Below are 19,688 nucleotides of genomic sequence, written 5' to 3'. Positions count from 1 at the left end.
CAGGTGTTTGCAGAGAAGATGGGCCTGGAGACGGGCTGGAATTGCCACATCTCCCTCACGCCCAACGGTGACATGCCCGGCTCCGAGATACCCCCCTCCAGCCCCAGCCATGCTGGCTCCCTGCACGACGACCTGAACCAGGGTGAGGGCAGAGGTTTGGTGTGGACGACGTGGGTGTGGGCTGTCCCCCATCCTTGGAGCTTCAGCTAGAAAGAACCTCCTGGGATTCCTCCTGGGAACCTGGCTCTGCTCCCCTGCAGTAGCTGCAGTCTACGGGGTGGGGGGAGAGGAGAGCTCAAGAAGGAAGTTTTGCGCCATCTTCAGGGCTAGGAAAGGCCCCCAGAAGGCTGGCCCCATGGTGAGGGACAGGCTTTTGTCCCCACAGCGTCCCGAGACGATGCGGAAGGACTCCTTCTAATGGAGGAGGAGGGTCACTCGGACCTCATCAGCTTCCAGCCCACGGACAGCGACCTCCCCAGCTTCCTGGAGGACTGCAACAGGGTACGACTGTGCCCCTGGAGCCTTGGGGGTGGCAGCGGGGCTGGGCCAGGGCAGGGGAGCGAGCGAGGGGGCAGGGGCCCTGAGGCCACGCGCACCTCTGCCCCCTGCAGGCCAAGCTGCCCCGGGGCATCCACCAGGTGCGGCCCCACCTGCAGAACATCGACAACGTGCCCCTGCTGGTGCCCCTCTTCACAGACTGTACCCCGGAGAGTGAGTGCTGCGACTGGGCGCGTCCGGCCCGGCCCTGGGTGTGGCACTGCCAGCCCCTGGCACCCTGCGGGCTCCGGAGGGGTGCTGGGTTCCCATGCAGGGAGCAGAGGAAGCTGGGCTGGGAGGAGCCAGGGAGTCTCGTGGGCAGGAGCCCAGCGTAGCCCAATCTAGGGACTCAGAAGTGACACTATTTGTATGATGTTTATGACACTGGGGGTAGGATGACTCCAAAGAGGGGCCTGATTTCCGTTGTCTCCTGCCCTTGCCTGTGGGTCTCTGCCCAGCGCCCCACGTGGGGCTCGACCTGCCTGACCCCTCTGCCCCCGACTCTGCTCCCTCAGCCATGTGTGAGATGATCAAGATCATGCAGGAGTATGGGGAGGTGACCTGCTGCTTGGGCAGCTCTGCCAACCTGCGGAACAGCTGCCTCTTCCTCCAGAGTGACGTCAGGTCAGCGCGAGAGCCCAGAGCCAGGACTCCCCACGACCGGCCTGGGCCTGGCGGGCAGAGGAGGGGGCAGGGGGCTGGCTCCGTCCCCTGGGAGATGGATGGGGTCTTGGCGGACCCCAGCTGATGGGCACGCTTTCCCCTCCCATGCTGGGCAGCATCGCCCTGGACCCCCTGTACCCGTCCCGCTGCTCCTGGGAGACCTTCGGCTACGCCACCAGCACCAGCATGGCCCAGGCCTCGGATGGCCTTTCCCCCCTGCAGCTCTCAGGGCAGCTCAACAGCCTGCCTTGCTCGCTGACCTTCCGCCAGGAGGAGACCATCAGCATCATCCGGCTCATCGAGCAGGTGGGGGCTCAGGCGGGCCTCGGGGCAGAAGTCAGAGCCTGCTGGGGTGGGGAGTCGCCGTGCAGGACCGGCCTGGGCTCCCGGGGGCAGTTTACCTCTGGGCACAGCTCTCCGAGGAGGTTTAGTTTGCCCTGGCCACTCGCTAATATGAACATCTGCCACATCTGGCTGAAGCGAATCAGCTGCAGGGTCTGAGCACGGCCACCCCCCGCCCCTCCCGCTCCCTAGGCCCGGCACGCCACCTACGGCATCCGCAAGTGCTTCCTCTTCCTGCTGCAGTGTCAGCTGACACTTGTGGTCATCCAGGTGAGGTGGGGCCGGCACGGGCATCGCCCCCACCCCCCCACCGGCTCCTGCGCCCTGGGGCCAGTTGAGAGGCTGGGAGGAGGCAGCACAGCCTGGGGGCCCCCCAGAAACTCTGAGAACCCCCTGGCCAGAATTATGTCCCCTCCAGCCCTCTGGGTTCAGGGCGAGGTAGCCCCTGGGCTCCCAGCATCTGGCTCTTTGCTGGAATCTAACCCGGCTTCCCGGCTCTTCCTGGCCTAGTTCCTCTCTTGCCTCGTCCAGCTGCCACCAATCCTGAGCACCACCGACATCCTGTGGCTGTCCTGTTTTTGCTACCCTCTGCTCAGGTGAGAAGCTGGGCCACCCCTCCATGTCCAGGGTCAGGATGTCCCCGAGCATCCCCAGGAGCCCAGGTTCAGGAAACCATGCTAGTGCCTCCCACCATGGGGCCCCCTCAGCCCCAGGGGGCTCCCTTCCTTGTTGTAGCCCGTTTTCCCAGCAGAGTTGCCCTTGCTCTTGAGACTCCTGAAAAACTTCTCCTAGGGAAGAATTGGAGGACATGGGGACTTCCCTGAAGGTCCAGTGGCTAAGACTCCATGCTCCCAATGCAGGGGGCCCAGGCTGAAATCCTGGTTGAGGCACTAGATCAACCAGTGCAGCCAAATAAATAAATGAAAGTAAATATTTTAAAAACAGAAAAGCATATAACTTAAAGAGAATTGTGGGACACAGGGCCACAGTCCCTGTCCTTCACCGAGTCCCTGCTTTTCAGCATCTCTCTGCTGGGAAAGCCCCCACATAGCTCCATCATGTCTATGGCAACGGGGAAGAACCTTCAGTCCATTCCTAAGAAGGTAAGCCACACGGAGCCCATGGGCCTGGGCTTTTCCCGAGGAAGGTGAGTGTGGAGGGGGCTGAGCCCTGGGGGAGCAAGGGGGGATTCCATCAGACCAAAGGGGTGGGAGGTACAGAGTGGGGAAAGCTCCTTGCTCTTATTCCCCCCGCGGGCCTGCCCACTTCCCGAGGACCCTATAAACCGGCGCACCCAAGTGACGGGCCTCCGCTTCCCGCAGACCCAGCACTACTTCCTGCTGTGCTTCTTGCTGAAGTTCAGCCTCACCATCAGCTCGTGCCTCATCTGCTTTGCCTTCACACTGCAGAACTTCTGCGACAGGACCCGGGCCCGCAACCTCACCGACTGCTCCTCCATCATGCTGCCCAGGTGGGTCCCGCCCTGAACCCCCACCCCCAGGGCCACCTTCGCGGGGCCCCGAGGAGGCTGAGCCCACACGTTGCCTTGGCAGCCACGCCGACACAGCCCCGGCCTGGTTTGACGACTTCGCCAATGGGCTGCTGTCGGCTCAGAAGCTTGCCGCCGCCCTGATTGTCCTGCACACTGGTGAGTGGCGGCCCGGAGCCGGGTGGAGGCCGGGGTGGGGGGCGGGCGGGGGACTCCCCGGGGATGCGGCCGCTGGCCGTGGGGGGTCTGACACGCGCCACGACCCCGTTTCCCTAGTCTTCATCTCCATCACCCACGTGCACCGCACCAAGCCCCTGTGGCGGAAGAGCCCCCTGACGAACCTGTGGTGGGCCGTGACCGTGCCCGTGGTGTGAGTCTCTGGGGTGGAGGGCGGGAGCCTGGGAGGGGCTGCGGTGCGAGGTGGGCTTTGGGCCAGGGGCTGAACGGCACCCTCCGGGCGCGCCTCCCGCTGAGAAGGGCAGGGAAGGAAGCAGGAGGCCCTGGCTGATGCGGGGCTGCCGCCTCCCGCAGGCTGCTGGGGCAGGTGGCCCAGACGGCAGTGGACCTGCAGCTGTGGACGCACAGGGACAGCCGCGTCCACGTCGGCTTGGAGGACGTGCCTCTGCTGACGTGGCTCCTGGGCTGCCTGTCCCTGATCCTCGTGGTGGTCACCAACGAGGTCGTGAAGCTGCACGAGATCCGGTGAGCCGCTGGCCGGGCGCGCGTCCGCTCTGGGCTCGGGCGCGCGTCCGCTCTGGGCTCGGGCGCGCGTCCGCTCTGGGCTCGGGCGCGCGTCCGCTCTGGGCTCGGGCGCGCGTCCGCTCTGGGCTCGGGCGCGCGTCCGCTCTGGGCTCGGGCGCGCGTCCGCTCTGGGCTCGGGCGCGCGTCCGCTCTGGGCTCGGGCGCGCGTCCGCTCTGGGCTCGGGCGCGTTCCCCAGTCACCTCCTGGCCTCACCCCACCCCCGCCTTCCCGCTGCCCGTACCCCGTCCTCTGTCCTGTCCCTCCCTGGTCTCGGCGTCTGCGCTAACCTGGTCTTCAATCTCCACCCCACCAGGGTCCGCGTCCGCTACCAGAAGCGACAGAAGCTGCAGTTTGAAACTAAGCTGGGCATGAACTCTCCCTTTTGAGCCGCTGGCCGTGGCGGCCATAGATGCCGTGGTCCCTGGGGCTGAAGCCACACTTGTTTCTGCGTCTAGGGCATTGATATCATGAATGTTTCAGGGTTTGCTCTTGTGCCGAGTGGCCCTGGAGGCCCAGCTCCGGTGTCAGACCCGGCTGTGGTCCCTGCCCCAGGGCTTCCCGCGGAGACGCAGAGCTGCAGCCTCAGTCCAGGACTGTCTGGCTCCTCCTCGCTAGGGGAGCCCCCCGGGCTCTTGAATGTATGGCCTCGTGTGCTTAGTGCCTCGGCCCCCTCCACCTGTGGGCTGGCCCCCTCCAGGGCCCCCTGACCGAGTGCCGCCTGGCCTTTGGGCAGAGCCGTGGACCGTGGGGCCTCTGGTGGGAGGGTAGTCCTGGGATGTGCTGGCGGTCCTCCAGGGCACCGCTGGAGGCCGGGGTGGTGGGGCACCTTCCTCGGGCCCCCCTTGTCCTGTCTTCCTGGGGCAGAGCCTGCTCCTCCTCTGTGGGGGGCCTCACACTGGGACCTGAAGACGGAGCCGAGCCCCCTCCCTGGTCCGAGAACCTCCTTCCAGGCCGCCCTTGGGCAGGCCGTGGAGCCAGTCCTGGGGGCACGGCCCAGGACCTCCTTCCAGTCTCAGCCCCAGTTACCCTGTGAGAATGTTTTTACTGGTGTATATTTTTTACTGGAAATGAGCCTTTTGGGAATGAATACAGACTGGTTTGTATTAAAACTTATAAACTGCTGAAGCAAAACCTGTGGCTGGTCCCTGAGGCAGCCATGAAGGGGCCCACTCAAGGGTCGGGCCAGTGAGGGAGCCCCTCCCTGAAGGTGAGTTGGGGGGCCCAGGCCTTCTCCCTGCCACTACACATTGGCGGGGGCGCTCGGGTCCAGCTCAGGCATGACCCCTGGCCTCAGAGGTTCACGGCGCACATCCAAACACACACAGCACAGTCTTGTGGAATGACACTTTCATTGGTGTTAGTTGGGGGAAGAGGTTAAATGCTTACAGAGCCGGGGCCTGGGCCAGGCAGGTCAGGCTTGCAGCCCCATGGCGGGCAGTGGGTGCTCTCACTGTGGTCCGACGCCCCTCCCCCACTGTGTCCTCACAGGCAGTCATAGATAGAATAAATTCCATTTAAAATATATGCATTTCTCTCTGCTTAAAAAATAACATTTACAGTTGGAAACATTTGGACTCTGGGGATCTGTTCGAGGGACCTGTTAATCCCACTGGCCCCGCCGCAGACAGCTTTGCCTTGCCGAGGGCAGGCAGGGGCGGGGCCCGAGGCTGGCTGGGTGCCGCTGATGGTGAGAGCAGGCCCCTGGCCCTTGACATATCCTGGGTGCACCCGCGGGGGCTGGGCCAGACACACCACCGCCTCCAGCCTCTCCGGGCACCAGGACCACACGGCGGGTGGCTGGGGGACCTCGGCATAGGCACTTGAGGCACTGGGGAGATGGGGAGGTACAGAGAAGGCACCCCAGAAGCCCAGCCACCACTCTTCCAGGACAGGAAGCTCTTAACAGGGTCCCTGTCTGAGAAGCAGGGTCCTCCCCTCAGATTACACGCTGGGGGTGGGGTGGGGGGCTTTGCTGAGACGTCAGGTTCTGAAAAGTCCCCTGCGCTCCGCACGGGGCTGCTGTGGGGGCTGCCGTGGAGACTGCCGCAGGCTGGGAGCGGCAGGAGGGACCCTGCTCGGGCAGCAGGGGTGTCTTCTGCGCTGGGGGGGAAAGGCGGCGGGCACCACTGAAGGCCACCGGCAGGTCCAGCTCAGTCCAGCATGGCATCCAGCTGGTCAGCCAGGGCGTCGAACATGGTGCTGATGTCATCTAGGATGTGCTTGGTGGAGGCGCCGGGGGTGCTGTGGCAGGGAAGGGCCAGGTCAGATAAGCCAGCGGCCTGTACCCTGCTGGCCCTGGGCACAGGGCCTGGCGAGCACCGGATGTGCATCTTGTCCCGTTTCTCACAACTTCCCGCGGTCATGGGAGTCACAGACCCTTCCTCCCACAGAGGCACTGGGGTTCACAGAAAGAAGTGACTGGTCCAAGCTCGCATGCCTCTAAGTGCCACTTCCTGCAGGCCAGATCTGGGTGACCCCTCCCCTCCCCATGGGGGCCCCCCAGCCTGAGGATCTGACTGCAGTGACACTGATGTCCCCTCCCCATCATTCCCAGGCCCTGGGGGAAGGACTCAGAAGGTGGGGGAGCTGCTCTTAAGTCTCCATCTCTCCCGTTCTCCCAGCACCCTCACCCCTCTCGCTCCTCAGCGCCAATACTCTTCTCTGCAGCCCGTAGTGCAGCTGCCAGGGACGAGCTGGTCTGCTCCAGTCTCTGCTGGGCCCGGCCCGGGCCCTCGGCCCCCGTGCTCTCCGGCCTTGGAGGGGGCACTGGGCGGGGGCCAAGCCGGGGAGCCAGCTTAGGGCCGGAAAATGCCAGCTGGGTGCAGGCCACCGACACAGGCTTGGGGGCTGTTCCTGCAGACAACGATGTTGGCTTGTGACTCAGCTGAGCCGGACACAGGCCCTGCCCACGCCACCCTCTCCCTGCAGGACCCAGCTTCATACCTGCTCCGGGCACCTTGATGAGGGCGGCGGGGGCAGCTGGGGGCTCCGTCTCCCCGGGCCGCCGACTGTTTTCTAGGGCGGGCCCAGGGGGCTGGGCTGGGAGGCTGGGAGAGAGAGGGGCTGGAGCTCCAGGAGTGGGAAGGTTGCTCGAGTCAGGCCGGGGAGCACTGGGAGAGGCCGCGGGGGACTCGCTGGGGGTCTGCGAGGGCTGGGGGGCAGGGGCATTGGGCGTGGCGCCCGCCACTCCGAAGGCCAGGAGTGCCGTCTGCAGTGGCTCCCTCTCCCGGCACTTGGGCCTCCGTTTAACAGTGTCTGACTCTGTGAGGTTGAAGTTGAGGCCGGCGGGCACCGACGTCTCCCGGGGTGGGGGTCCCGCCGGCTTGGGCCGCTGTTTGATAGTCAGGTTCCCCTCCTCCGCAAAGGGGAGCCCTTCCCCTGAGCTGCCCCGAGACGGGGGTGTCCCCTCAGGCCCCGGGTCCTCCTCCTCCGTGTCCGATGCGGCACCGGCCGGGGCGGGTGGGCCGGGGGGCTCCGAGGGGCCTGTGGGTTCGCTCAGTGTTCGCCTCCGGGGCCCCGCAGCCCCCTCCTTGGGCCCCGGGCTTCCATCCGGTGGTGGGGGCTCTGGGGTGGAGCCAGAGACGGAGCTGAGGCGCTTGGGGGGTGGGGGCGGGGGGCCTTTGCGGCGAGCCCGGAGGGCAAAGGACTGGCTGCGGGGAGCCCCCCGCGTTGGGGTCGGGCTGGGGCTGGTCCGGGCGAGGGCGCTGCGTCCTGGTCGCCGAGTGAGGGTGGCGTAGCTGCCCAGGGCACTATCCACTGGCCCTTCGGCCTCCCCGTCAGCCTCCCCCTCAGCCGGGCTGGGGCGGCTCAGGCTGTGGGACCGGCGCTTGGGCCGCGGGGGGTCCGGAGGAGTGGCCGGGGGGCCGGCCAAGTAGGAGAAGGCCCGGGGAGCACCCGGAGGCGGCCCAGGGGGTGGGCTAGAGGGTGAGGCCTGGGGGTACATGAAAACGTAAGGCGGGGGCCCTTGGCTAGGAAGTGGGGAACAGAGTTTTGGGGGCCGCTCTGTGCCCTCTGGAAGATTCCTCTCCTGTGGGGCATTGGGGTCCCCACCACTGGGCTGGGGGGCAGGCTGTTCCTGCGAGTGACCGGACCCCCGTGAGCGGGCCCCAATGCTCTCCTGGCTGGGGGAGCGGGCAGGGGGCAGGGGGAGTGGCTCGGGGCCACCCCCTGCCATGGCTGCCTGGAGCTCTGGGCTCAGCTCGCTGCCCTGGAAGGTGAGGAGGCGTGGGCTGGCCGCAGGGGGCCCATCCCCATTCTCTAGCCCCTCGATGGCCATCAGTTCCGGGCCCCTGGCCAGCCGGCGGCCGCCATCCCCCGGAGACTCCCCCTGCAGTAGGCCCCGCCGGAGCTCAGCCAGCCGCTTCACCCCCAGCATGAGCTTCTTCTGATGACCTGAGAGTGGGCGGATAGAGGCGGCAGAGTGAGCTGGGGCTAGAGAGGGTGCCCCTCACCCCTCCTGGACCCCAAAACATCTTGGGGGCCCTTGGAGGCACACAAGGGCCCAGCCAGAAGGCCCAGGGCGGTCCTCACCGAGCTTGTTGACGCCGATCTCCTGCAGCTCCTCCCAGGTGAGGTCAGCCACCAGCCCCATGGAGTCGTAGCCGCTGCTCACCAGCTGCTTGTGGTACTGCGGCAGCCCCAGGGCGCACAGCCACTCCAGCAGGTCCGCCTGCAAAAGCCACAGCGTTGGCCCCCGAGCCAGGAGGGCTCAGCTGGTGGTGGGAGCCTGTGCCTGCCGCCCACTCACCGGGATGTAGTTGGGCAACCACTCGGCGATGCTCAGCTGGGCGATCTCCGAGGCAATCTTCTTCCTGTGCCCAGGCTTGGTCACCCCGATGGCCGTCAGGTCCTGCCACACAGAGTCGTGCTGTCAGGCCCCCTGCCCTGGCCACAGGTTCCTGCCCCGCCCTCCCACTGTGGCACCCACCTCAGGTGTCATGCGGCTGATAGTTGGCACGTCGTAGCCGGCCTGCAGAAAGTGGGCAGTGTAGCCCTCCAGCTGGAACTCGCTCAGCCAGTTATGAATGGCCTGAGCATCCTGCAAGTTGAGGGGAGGGGGTGCCGTTAATGGCACTGAGTCTGTTGGGGGAGGGGGCTGAGTGCCAAGGCTACAGCCCTGCCATCGGCCCCAGCGCCCCCCAGGGGCCTGGTCCGAACAGGAACTCAAGTCCATGATGAGGCCCATCCTGCCCCCTCCTCTGGGCTCATAGCCACCTCCCGCCACCTCCCCAGTGGAGGTCACACCTTCCCCTCCAGCAGCTGCTCAGGCCTCACGTCCTGGGTGAAGTGCTGCTCCCCTGAGCGATAGTTGGCCAGAGGGCGGTGGTTCGGGTTATCTTTGAGGATGGAGAGAAATGCATTCAGGGTGGCAGGCTGAAGGGGTGCCAGGTCCTCGGCTGCCCCACCTGCATCTCTCCTGGCCCACCCAGGTCCCCACCTCCCTACCTGCTAGGGACGGGGGCTGTAGTGCTGGAGGCACCTGGTCTTCTCCGGCAGAGGGCAGCGGCTGGAGACGGGAAGGCGCTATCTCTTGTTTGGGGAACCGCCAGTGGGAGGCGGGGGAAGGGGAGGAGAAGGGGTCCCACCCTGGTCCCAAGCGCCCCCCACCCCCCACCCACCTGGGCGTTCTCGATAAGGAGGCCAGTGCTGTGGCCGTTGGTGCCCTCGGAGCTCTGCCCGCTGCCAGCACTGCGGATGCTGCCCACGCTGCCCTCGCTGCCCACGCTGTTCCTGTCACCTGCTGCGGGGGCAGGAGCCAAGCGGTCAGAACCCCGGTGGGCCCCGCCCACAACTGGCTGGCAGCTGGCCAGAGCCAGACGCTCACCCCAGTGCCCAGCATCGCCCTACCCGCTACCAGGGAGGATGTACCTGGGCTGTCTGGGCTGAGGCCCACCCGGGGCAGCTGGCCACAGGTGAGGGGGTGCAGGGGCTCCTCGGCAGGGGGCTGTGGCGTCCTGGAGAAGCCTGGGCGCAGGGGGGTGGGCACAGAGGGGAGGCGGGGTGCCAAGACACCCACCCGCTTGCTGACCACCTCGACGATGCCCGGGGGAAAGTAGCCCACACGGTCAGTGCCCCTCTGGCTCTCGTGGATGTGGCCCTTCCAGCGGCCGTCTGGGTGCTGCTCAAGCACCTGTGGCAGACAGGTAGGGGGATGGTCACTTCCTACGCCGAGCGGCCAGCCTGCAGCCATGGTCCAGCTCCTCCCCTCTCCCCAGGGAGCTCCCCCTGATGCTCAAGGGGGCCTACAGTCCTGCCCCTGCCAGCATCCAGCCCAACCCCCGGGTTGTCTCCAGGGCAAACAAAGATTCTGGAGTCAGCCTGGGTTCAGACCCCAGCTCCACTGCAGGCTAGCTTGTGACTCTGGACAAATCACTTTAATTCTTAAGCCTCAATTCTGTCAGCTCTAAAAAAGGAAGTGGTAAGAATGCCTACCTTACTTTGATGGGGAAGAATTCAATGAGATCGTGCAAATAAAGACCTTAACACAGAGCCTGATCCACAGCAGGTGCCCAAGTAAGTGACAGCAACCAATTGTGTTCTCAGAGGAATGCCTGCATCGGATCCTCACCGTGATGACGTCCCCTGCCCGGACGTTGAGGGCAGTGGGGTCGTGGAGGTTCCAGAAATCCTTGAGCGCCCGGACCTTCAGGATCCCTGAGGCCTCTGAGACAAGGAGGAGGACGGGTGTCATCTGAAGGTTCCCGGGGCATTTTCCCACCCCTCCAGTCCCCTTCATGACCCTCCCCCAGGTCCCTGCCCTCTCATCCCCACAGCACCCCCCCGCCAGCCCCAGGAATGTGACACCTGCTCCTCCTCCACTCCCGGGGACCCTCTGGAGTGGCTCTGACCCCCCTGGGCTGGGTCTTCTCCCCACCACACGCACCCCGCAGTAGCTGCTTAATCTCCCGGCTGGCCTGGGAGGTGGTGAACTGATTCACGATGTCCAGCGCCGTCTGGTTATACGTGTTCCGAATGTTCACGTCCACCCCGCCCTAGGTGCATAGAGCGGAGCGAGCCTGTGCTGAGCACTGGGTTGGCCGCTTCTCCCAATTCCCACAACTACCCAGGAAGTAGCTGCTGTTTTCATATTTTACACAAGGAAATGGAAGCTCAAATTTGTTCTGGGATGAGCTCAAGGTCACTCAGCCAGTGAAAGGCAGAACTGGGGCTCGAACCAGGTCTGTCTGCTTTCCAGCCACTTGGGCCCCAACCCACGCAAGACACCCCTTCTCTTGCCTCCCCAGGCGGTCTTGGATCCAGCACGTGGGTGGTGGGGATCTGTATACACCTGCGGGGTGACCAGGGGTCCACACCCACCTCCAGGAGCAGCCGCACCACCTCGGTCTTGCCGTACAGCGCGGCCTCGTGGAGTGCTGTGCCTGTTTTGGTCTGGCGGTTGATCTCAATCCCGGCTCTCAGGAGCTGCCTGCGGACGGGAGGGCCAGTGACTGGCGTGGGGGGCAGCGGGTACAGAAGGAGAGGAAGCTGATCACTGGAGGCTGGGATAGCGATCCAGAGAAAGGGTAAAGAGGGCATCGGGGCAGGGCACTGAGAGGACGTTATCAATCCCATAGGAAGAGGAGGAGAAAACCAGGGGGGCCCCGGTGGGTACCTGATGACCTCTCTGTGGCCATTCTTGGCAGCCAAGTGCAGGGGTGTGGTGTAGTTGGGGTCACATGGGTCCTTGGCCTCCCCCTCCAGCAGCGCCACGCATAAGTGGCTGTTCAACAACAGCTGGGCGACCTGCGGCAACCGGCACTTGGGAAGGGTCTTCCCCTGGAGACCCCACGCACTCCCAGAACCCAGTACCCCAAGGGCTGCAGGCCTCACCTTGAGCCGTCCAAACTCACAGGCCAGGTCCAAAGGTGTCTTCTTGGCCTTGTTGACCAGGCACGGGTTGGACTGATGCTGGAGGAGCATTTCTGACTGGGGTGTGGGGAGCCGGGTGAGGGATCTGGTCTGGTCGGGCCCCCTGTGCCGGCCCCTGCCCCCAGCCCCAGCACCCCGTAGGCTGGCAGGCTCGCATACCACTTCATAGTGTCCATACTGGGCAGCCAGGTGCAGTGGGATCTGCCCGTCCAGCGAGGCGGCGTTCACAGCTGCAGAGGCGCGCAGCAGCAGCCTCACGGGCTCTAGGCGGCCCTGCCAGGCTGCGTAGTGCAGTGGGCGCATGCCTGCAGGAGGGGACAGGTTTCTGAGGGAGGTCCTGGGGTGGCCTGGGGTCGGGGGAGGGAACTGAGCACTGGCTGGAGGGGAGAAGACCCAGAGGAAGCTGGGTGTGGTCAGGGAGAGGCCCAGCTGAAGCCAGAAGCCCACCGTGCCCACCGCAGAGGATCTGGTGGCCTTGTAACCTCAACTTCCCCAGCTGGATAACGGGCTGTCAGTACCACCCACGACCCCAGTAGGCTGTGAAGACTGACGAGATCCAGCATCTGCAAGTTCCAAGAAGCCACGCCCTCATCCCTTGGCACTGCCGTGATGTGGCAGGGGCACGCTGACCCCAGGGTCTAGGGTTGGGGGGTACCCTGGGCTCTCACCGTTGCTGTCCTTGATATCCACAGTGGCCTGAGCCTCCAGCAGCAGGGCAATGAGTTCCAGGCTGCCCCCCAGGGCGGCATGGTGGAGAGCCGAAAAGCTGGTGTGGTGGGACACGGGTCAGGGGTGTCAGGGGGCATTCCCCACCCCCGAAATCCTGGTCTTCCAGGGCAGACTCATCCTGGGGGCTGGCGTGGTTGAGTTACTTGCCCACTGTGGCTGCCCCCCCGACACACACACACCCTGCCAGCCGTGCCGTGGGAGCGCAGAGCTGCTGGGCTGCAGCATGAAAGGGCTCAGTGTCTCGGCTGAGAGGCCTGTTTGTCTGGCCTCCCCCTCAGCGGGCCCAGGGGAGGGGGCCGTGGGAGCAGGAGCCCCAGGGCTCCTACCCTCCAGGGAGAAAAGGGGGCCCAGCAGGAATAGGACCCAAGGAGGCCCCTCAGAGAGGCCCCCTCCCTGCACTCAGGGGCAGCCCCATGGGCAGGCATGCAGGCAGACAGGGGCCAGAGCGCTCAGCGAACACGCTTCCAAGGCCGAGTTTGAAAGGGAAAGGGACTCCAGGTCCCAGATCCTCCCCCACCCCTCCCCCACCCCTCCCCCACCACACGGTTTTCAAGAGGGATTGGAGGGGGCTCTCACTCACCCATCGGCATCCTGGTAGTTGACATTGAGCCTCTTCGTGGAGCCGAGGAGCTCTGGGGATCAGAGCAGAGGTGTCAGGGCACCCGTACCCACCCCTGACCCAGGATCTCTACTGCCCACCGCTCGGCTCCCGCTGACCTCTCGGAGTGCAGAAAAGCACCTGTCCCATGGCCCGCCAAGTTGTCTGGTCCCTATGGCCCCCTACCCCGGCCCGTCAGCTGGAGGGCGCTGACTGCAGGGAACTGCTGCAGCAGTGGCCTGGCTTCCCCGGGTCCCCAGTCCCACTTGTTTATAGTCGAAGCGGGTGGAGATGGGGGGCCCCCCAGCCTGCCGTGCCCTCAAAGGACAGGCCCACGAGTGCATGGTTAGCATTCCTGCCTGAATGGGCCGAGGAGCCAGTCTCATTGTTCCACGGGGCTGAGGGGGCTGAGAGAGAAGAGAGAGGGGCCAGAAGCTTGAGGGTGAGAGGGCGGATGCCAGAGCTGGACCCAAGGGGGGTCAGGCCCGGGGGGCATCCCTGAGTGGAGCTAGAGGGGAAGGTGGCATCATCAGACCTACACCGTGCCCTGGCTCTGCCGGGCACTCGCTGTGTGAGCTGCAGAAAGTCACTCAACCTCTCCAGTTCAGGGTCCTCATCTGTAAAACGGGCTGATCACAGAAGCCACGCATAAGGGTTGTGAGTACAATGCCTGACCCTCGTGTAAGATGGGAGCTATCAGCATTTAGCGCTCCTTACATGTTAGCCCGTACTCCCGAGATGTGGTGTCTCCAGTGAAAGCTGGTACCGTCCCCCCAACCGGCTCCTATCAGGGGAGGAGCTGCAGACTCTGCACTCCACGGGCTCCTGGCAGACAGCTCCCTGCCCCAGGACAAGGGGTGGCGAGAGGAACACAGGGCAGGGGTAGGACACTGGATTAGTCCCCTCTCGGGGACAGGGTTCATGCAGGTGTGCTCCACGTGTGAGCCAGGGCACGGGAGGCGGGGGGCGGCGGTCCTCAGGGAGAGGAGAGTGCTGTCACAGGCGGCCCCTGCCTCCTGCTGGAACCCACCCCTGCCGGGAAGAAGGAGGAGGAGGAGGCCCGGCTCAACCCAGCCAGGCACGGTGCCAAGCATGCTGGTCCAGGCCTGCCCCCCAGGCCCCGGTGGGCCCCTGAATACCCCAGCAAGACAGGGCCTCATTCCAATAGGGAGGGACCAAGCCTGCAGCGAGGAGGTGCACAGGACAGGGAGAGGGGACAGCTCCGTTTAGGGCCTAGCCAAGCGACGCTGCACCGAAAAGGTCAGAGCTGAGTGACGAAGCTGCGAGGGGGTGGAGGCTGCTCCCAGCCACCCTGCAGCCCCCTGGGAAAGTCCTCGTCACACAGAACCACTCAGCACAGTGGACAGAACCGAGGCCCAAGGAGCAGGAAGCGCGTGGTTCAGATTCTTCTCTCTCTGCCTGGCTGTGTGACTTTGGCCAGCCCTGGGACCTCTCTGAGCCTCGGTGAGGGCAAGGAGGTCAATACAGGGAAGGCCCTCCACCTGCTGCCCGCCTGGACGGTTTGGGGCGGCCGAAAGGCAGCCCCTCCGGGGAGTGGCAGGACAACGTGACAGGAACAAGGGCAGGGCCAGCCTGGGTGGCTCTGTGTTTTTTTTTTTTCCAGAACAATGGCCGGAAAGGCGGTGGGGGAGAGGCTCCGAGTGACTGGGCTGGGGACCTTGGCAGGGAGGGCGGAGGGTCTTAGGTTCCTGGCAGCGGCTCCAGGCACTTCCCCTGCGCCACCACCTTCTTCCCAGGCCCGGGCTCTGGGGGTGGAAGGGTCGCGCTCCTGATTTAGGCTTGGGTGGAGGATGTGAGCTCAGCGGGCCACCCCCAGCCCACTCCATTTCCTCTGGTCAGAGAAGGGGACAGCTCAGAGCAGGGAGGAGGGAGGAAGGGCGGAGGCCAGGCCCAGGCATCGGTCACCCTCTCCTCCCAGGCACCTGCACCCTGAGGACTGGGGCGGGCAGGGAGGGCTGGCCCCCCAGTGACCTGGTACCCAATGGAGGAGGCTCAGGGCACACCCCTCTTTGGACAGCCAGGAAGCTCAAGCCACCGCCCAGAGGGGAAAGAGGGAGCCCCTGAAGCCTCCCTTCCAGCAGTTCCCTTCGCCCTTCTGGGTGTGGAGCAGAAGCCCACAGTCCCTCCCTTCTGAGAGCTGCTTCAGAATCACCTGAAGAACTTTCTGATTCTGCAAAGTCCCAGGCTCTCTGTGATGATTCGGTAATTCTGGGGGAGACCAGGGAGTCGGCACTTGCAGAACAGTCCCTGGGTGATTCTGATGGGCAGCTGAGTGCGGTAGCACACGGAGGAGGGCTCGGGCTCTTGGTGTATCTGCCACGCCACAGCTGTGTGACCTTGGCCAAATTACTAACCCTCTCTGAGTGTCAGTTTCCTTATCTGCAAAGTGGATATAGAAGTACCCATCTCACAGGGAATAGAGGCTTCCCTGGTGGCTCAGAGGTTAAAGCGTCTGCCTCCAATGAGGGAGACCCAGGTTCGATCCCTGGGTCGGGAAGATCCCCTGGAGAAGGAAACGGTAACCCACTCCAGTATTCTTGCCTGGAGAATCCCATGGACGGAGAAGCCTGGTAGGCTACAGTCCACGGGGTCGCAAAGAGTCGGACACGACTGAGCGACGGAACGGACGAACGGACGGACGGACAATATGGCCCCATGGACAGTAGCCTCCCAGGCTCTTCTGTCTGTGGGATCCTCCAGGCAAGAATACTGGAGTGAGTTGCCGTTTGCTTCTCTAGGGGATCTTCCAGACCCAGTGATCAAACCCAGGTCTCCTGCCTTACAGGCAGATACTTTACCAACTGAGCCACCAGGGAAGAACCCTAGGGTCTGCAAACGTCACTCTGGGATCTCTTTTGTCACCAGTTTTCCCAGCCTCTCAGAGGACTGGGAGGGGAGACAGGGAGTCCCAGGACCCTATGACTCTATGCCTCTGCAAACCCCTAGGGCGGGGGTTGGGGTGGGGGGGAAATGGTCATCTTCCCCCACAGACATTCCCCCCTGAGCACTGGGGACCTTCCCAGAGCCTAGAACCCCAGCTGCAAAGTTCCCGCCACCAGCCTCCAGCCACTTGCCTTCCTGAGGGCCTCACTTTGAGGCCGCAGGGCTACGAGGCCAAGGCCCCACTGGGCAGATCGCCAAAAACAACACGGAGGTGTGGGGAGAAGGGGCGTGGCTCCCACTCTTGGGCCTCCAGGGCCCTCCTTGGCACCTTCCCCTTATCCAGCTCACCCTGCATCCACTCCCCCAGGGCACAGAGGGCACCCTCTCCAACTCCATCTCCCGACAACCTGGGTGTCCTGCCCTGGTGTGGAAGCGGAGGCACTCACACATGTGTACAACTCCCAGGCCCTTAAAAGCCTTCCTTCGGGCACCCACACTCCCAGGTGTGGGTAGGGATAATTAGACATCTTCGGGTAGCCTGGGGGACTCCTTCATGTGCAAGGGCCAAGCTGTATCTTGGGGCTAGAGCGCCAGCACTTGAGAAGGATCCTCCCTCCCCTCCTGTCCCTGCTGGTCGAGGAACTCAGGGGACAAGTCCAGTGTCCTCCTGGGGCAGTCCAGGGAGCTTGCCCTGAAGCCCAGAGGTCTACTCTTCTTGAGGGGGTCTCAATGCAGAGGTACTCAGGAGCTGGAAGTCAGGTGTGGCCACCTGTGCACGGAGCCCCCACAGCCCTATCGACTAGAGACCCCAGGCTGCAGAGAGGCCTCTCTCTCTCAGGAAATTAACTTTGGACACACACCCTCCAGTAGGCTTCAGTAACTGGTTAGATAATGTGAACTTTGTTTTAAGCAGAAAGTGAAAGTTGCTCAGTCGTATCCGACTCTTTGCGACCCTATGGACTATACGGTCCATGGAATTCTCCAGGCCAGAATACTGCAGTGGGAAGCCTTTCCCTTCTCCAGGGGATCTTCCAACCCAGGGATCGAACCCAGGTCTCCCGCATCGCAGGTGGATTCTTTACCAGCTGAGCCACCAGGGAAGCCCAAGAATACTGGAGTGGGTAGCCTATCCCTTCTCCAGCAGATCTTCCCAACCCAGGAATTGAACCGGGGTCTCCACCATTGCAGGCAGATTCTTTACCAGCTGAGCTACCAGGAAAACCCCTGTTTTAAGCAGAATTCCCTTTAAAAAAAGCTATCTTACACTCAGAGGAGCCCACAATAAATGTGTCCCACTACTGTGATTAAATAATAATAAAAAAGTTATCTTACAAATGTCATCAAATTGATAAAAACACAGAGATGCTCTGGTTGGACTGAGGGGTCAGGGGTGGAGCACTACCTATTCAGTCTTTCCCAACCCACTGCCAGAAACCCCATGGCTCCAAAGAACACACTGGAAAAACCACCTGCTGAAGGCAACTCCACAAAGGCAGGAATTTGGATTGGTTTTGTTCACTGCTGGAGCTCAGAGCATAGAACAGAGACTGGCACACAGTAGGCACCCAAAATTAGAATGAATGTACTTCAGCCCTTTTACTTTACAGGTGAGGAAACTGAGGCCCAGAGAGGTTAAGAGATTTGCCTAAGGATACACAGCAAGGGGGACCCAACTTCCTCTCTGACGTTCCCACATTGAGGCACTCCCACCCCAAGTCCCCAGATCAGAGTGACCACTCCCCCCAGGCCTGACACTCAGAGAAGGGTCTCAAGTAGACAGTCACCCCACCAAGTACTCACTTGTCTTTGTGGCCTTGACCTTAGCCACCAGTTTCTGCACACCAGTCACATCTCCATTCTTGACGGCGAGGATCAGGTCCTGTTCTCGACCCATCCTTCCTGGTCCCTGGGCTGGTCTCTGGGCTCAGGGGTCCAGGTCAGAGGCAGGGAAACTGGTCTAAGCCGAGGTGTCAGGGTGCCATCCCTTGGCCCTTTGGAAGGCCAGGCGTCTGGTGGAGGGGGAGTGTGTCTGGTGTCCCAGGCAGTGGACTTCTTGGTAGGCGTTGATGGGTACTCCTTCAAGGTGCTTCGTGAGCTGCCACCACAAGCAGGAAAGCTGATCTCTGAGGGGGTGGAGGCTGTGTGGAAATCTGGACGGATATCAGCTTGCAGCTTCCGACAGCCCAGGGATGGGCCGGGACTGGGGGGGCCAATCTTTCCGACGTGGCTCAGGAGCAGCGGTGCTCACCCAGAGAGAAGCCAGCATTCCCTCATGCCTTGGGCAGCAGGGGCGGCCAGGTCTCGGGGGTCTGGAAAAGGTGTGATTTGCTGAGGGTCTGCTGAAGGCTGGGTCGGAGTCTGTAAGGGTCCCAGAAGTAGGGCTCAGAGAAAGAACAGGACAGGGCTTCCAGGGAACCCCCAAGTTACCCTGACTGCCCTTCTGAGTCAAGGGAGAGGTTGAGCCACTCTAAGAGGGAGGGAGCCGCCATGCATGAGAGGAGTATTGGGAGGGGGGAGGGGGTGTTCTGGGAGGGGGAGGCTGAGTCACCGGGGCCCCAGGGCACCTGGCAGCACCTCAACCCGGGGCAGGAGGGGCCCTGGCAGTACGACACACGGGGGCAGGTCGGGCCAGCAGCCTGTTCTCCACAGCCTGAGGCTCTGACACCCACAGACAAGTGGTGGGCCAGAAGGTGGGGCCTGGGAGGGTCAGGCACAGGCGGACTGGCAGGGGTCACCCCTCCCCATCTAGGCTCTGCCCTGATCGCTGGAAGCCCTAGCCCCAAGGCTCTTTATGAATTCAGAAGTGGAGTGGGGAGCTGTGGCCCCCCATCTCTGGCGGAGGGTCTGCCTGTAGGACAGTGAGGCTTTACAGCACCTGTTGCTGACCCATCCTCACTCCTAGTGCGGGATGGAGAAGCAGCCAGGCAGAGAACAGAGATGAGAGCTGGGGTACTCCTGCTAAATGGGGCTGTCCGCCTTCCCAAGCCTGAATCTGAGTCCCACAGCACCGACTTCACTTTAGAAAAGCTTACGTCAGTTTCTCAGTGGCCGAGAATTTGTTGCCCGAGTCCCGTGGCATGAGACCCGCGGCAGGCCTGGGGCCCTAGTTGGAGTCTTCTTGCTCCCCAGAAGTCCCAAGCCCAAACCAGATGGCACTCCAGCTCAAAGCCCGCGGCCCGACATTGGGGGAGGGCGCCCCTGGCAGTGCATGGGGTCGGGCTGGCTCCCCCGCCCCCCGGAATGCCAGTCCAGCGCCGCACAACCCCCCAACCCAGCCCAGCCCTGGCCGACCGGGGAACAAAGCGGCGAGAAGGACCGGGAGGGCAAAGCGCCGGGAGGGATTGATGCGGGGAGACGGTGTCCTGGCGCGAGGAGGACGGAAGGACCCGACGGATGAAGGCGCCCGCGGATCCCTCAAGAAAAGTTACTTTGTGCCCGCCCTCAAGGGTGCTGACCCCCAGATCAGGCCCCGCAGTCTCACCTTTCCCAGCCGCCCCGCCGGGGGTCCGGCCGGTCCTGCTCGGTCCCTGGCCCCCTGGACGGTGGCTCCCACTGCCCCCCCCTTCACCCCTTTTCTCCTCCTTTTCCAAGGCCGGTTCGGCGCCTCCCGCAGGAAATCCCGCCCCTCCCCCCTCCCTCCCGCCGGATCGGGAGCGGAGGGACCGTCCCGGCAGCGCAGCCGGGCTGTCAGTCAGAGCCTGCGGCCCCGCCCCGATCCGCGCGGGGCCCCGCCCCGATCCGCGCGGGGCCCCGCACCACCTCCCCGGGCCCGAGCGTCCGCGCATGCGCCCAGGTGAAGCGGTGGGGGCGGGGAC

General features: G+C 63.7%; 2 protein-coding genes across 11 annotated transcripts in view; one reads left to right on the top strand and one right to left on the bottom strand.

Moving 5' to 3' along the window:
* Positions 1-5,297, top strand: part of TMEM94 (transmembrane protein 94) — a 35,979-nt gene extending 30,682 nt beyond the window's left edge. For 5 of the 7 annotated variants that reach the window (XM_088829342.1, XM_055408601.2, XM_055408600.2 and 2 more), the window contains 13 exons: positions 4-142; positions 386-501; positions 612-711; positions 1,053-1,161; positions 1,317-1,506; positions 1,735-1,812; positions 2,053-2,138; positions 2,564-2,645; positions 2,865-3,013; positions 3,096-3,190; positions 3,308-3,401; positions 3,563-3,733; positions 4,087-5,297. In XM_088829342.1, coding sequence (XP_088685468.1) covers positions 4-142; positions 386-501; positions 612-711; positions 1,053-1,161; positions 1,317-1,506; positions 1,735-1,812; positions 2,053-2,138; positions 2,564-2,645; positions 2,865-3,013; positions 3,096-3,190; positions 3,308-3,401; positions 3,563-3,733; positions 4,087-4,159 — 1,482 coding nt within the window. In that variant the 3' untranslated portion in view covers positions 4,160-5,297. The remainder of the gene's footprint in view (positions 1-3; positions 143-385; positions 502-611; positions 712-1,052; positions 1,162-1,316; positions 1,507-1,734; positions 1,813-2,052; positions 2,139-2,563; positions 2,646-2,864; positions 3,014-3,095; positions 3,191-3,307; positions 3,402-3,562; positions 3,734-4,086) is intronic. The other 2 variants (XM_088829344.1, XM_088829343.1) reach the window with 1 other exon arrangement.
* On the bottom strand, positions 5,104-19,498 carry CASKIN2 (CASK interacting protein 2). 4 transcript variants are annotated; one of them, XM_055408606.2, is made up of 20 exons: positions 19,355-19,498; positions 17,674-18,231; positions 12,952-13,003; positions 12,311-12,408; positions 11,802-11,947; positions 11,604-11,699; positions 11,386-11,516; positions 11,091-11,199; positions 10,657-10,765; positions 10,342-10,436; positions 9,642-9,903; positions 9,392-9,513; positions 9,219-9,279; positions 9,018-9,109; positions 8,701-8,811; positions 8,521-8,622; positions 8,304-8,442; positions 6,717-8,165; positions 6,404-6,626; positions 5,104-6,014 (listed from the first exon to the last, which is right to left on the bottom strand). In XM_055408606.2, exons 2-20 carry the CDS (start codon positions 17,765-17,767, stop codon positions 5,924-5,926), a joined length of 3,582 nt encoding a protein of 1,193 aa, XP_055264581.1. In that variant the 5' UTR covers positions 17,768-18,231; positions 19,355-19,498; the 3' UTR covers positions 5,104-5,923. The 4 variants fall into 4 exon arrangements, with proteins under 4 accessions (XP_055264581.1, XP_088685472.1, XP_055264580.1 ...); XM_088829346.1 differs by having other exon boundaries at positions 9,392-9,510; XM_055408605.2 differs by having other exon boundaries at positions 17,674-18,182; positions 19,355-19,493.
* Positions 19,499-19,688: the final 190 nt, after the last annotated feature.

The sequence above is a fragment of the Moschus berezovskii genome, chromosome 20, assembly GCF_049115385.1.
Source record: "Moschus berezovskii isolate FMDL1 chromosome 20, NW_MosBer_1.0, whole genome shotgun sequence".
In the NCBI taxonomy this organism is placed as follows: Eukaryota; Metazoa; Chordata; class Mammalia; order Artiodactyla; family Moschidae; genus Moschus; species Moschus berezovskii.
The sequence above is the reverse complement of the archived record's forward strand: the minus strand, read 5'-3'. Positions and strand labels throughout refer to the sequence as shown.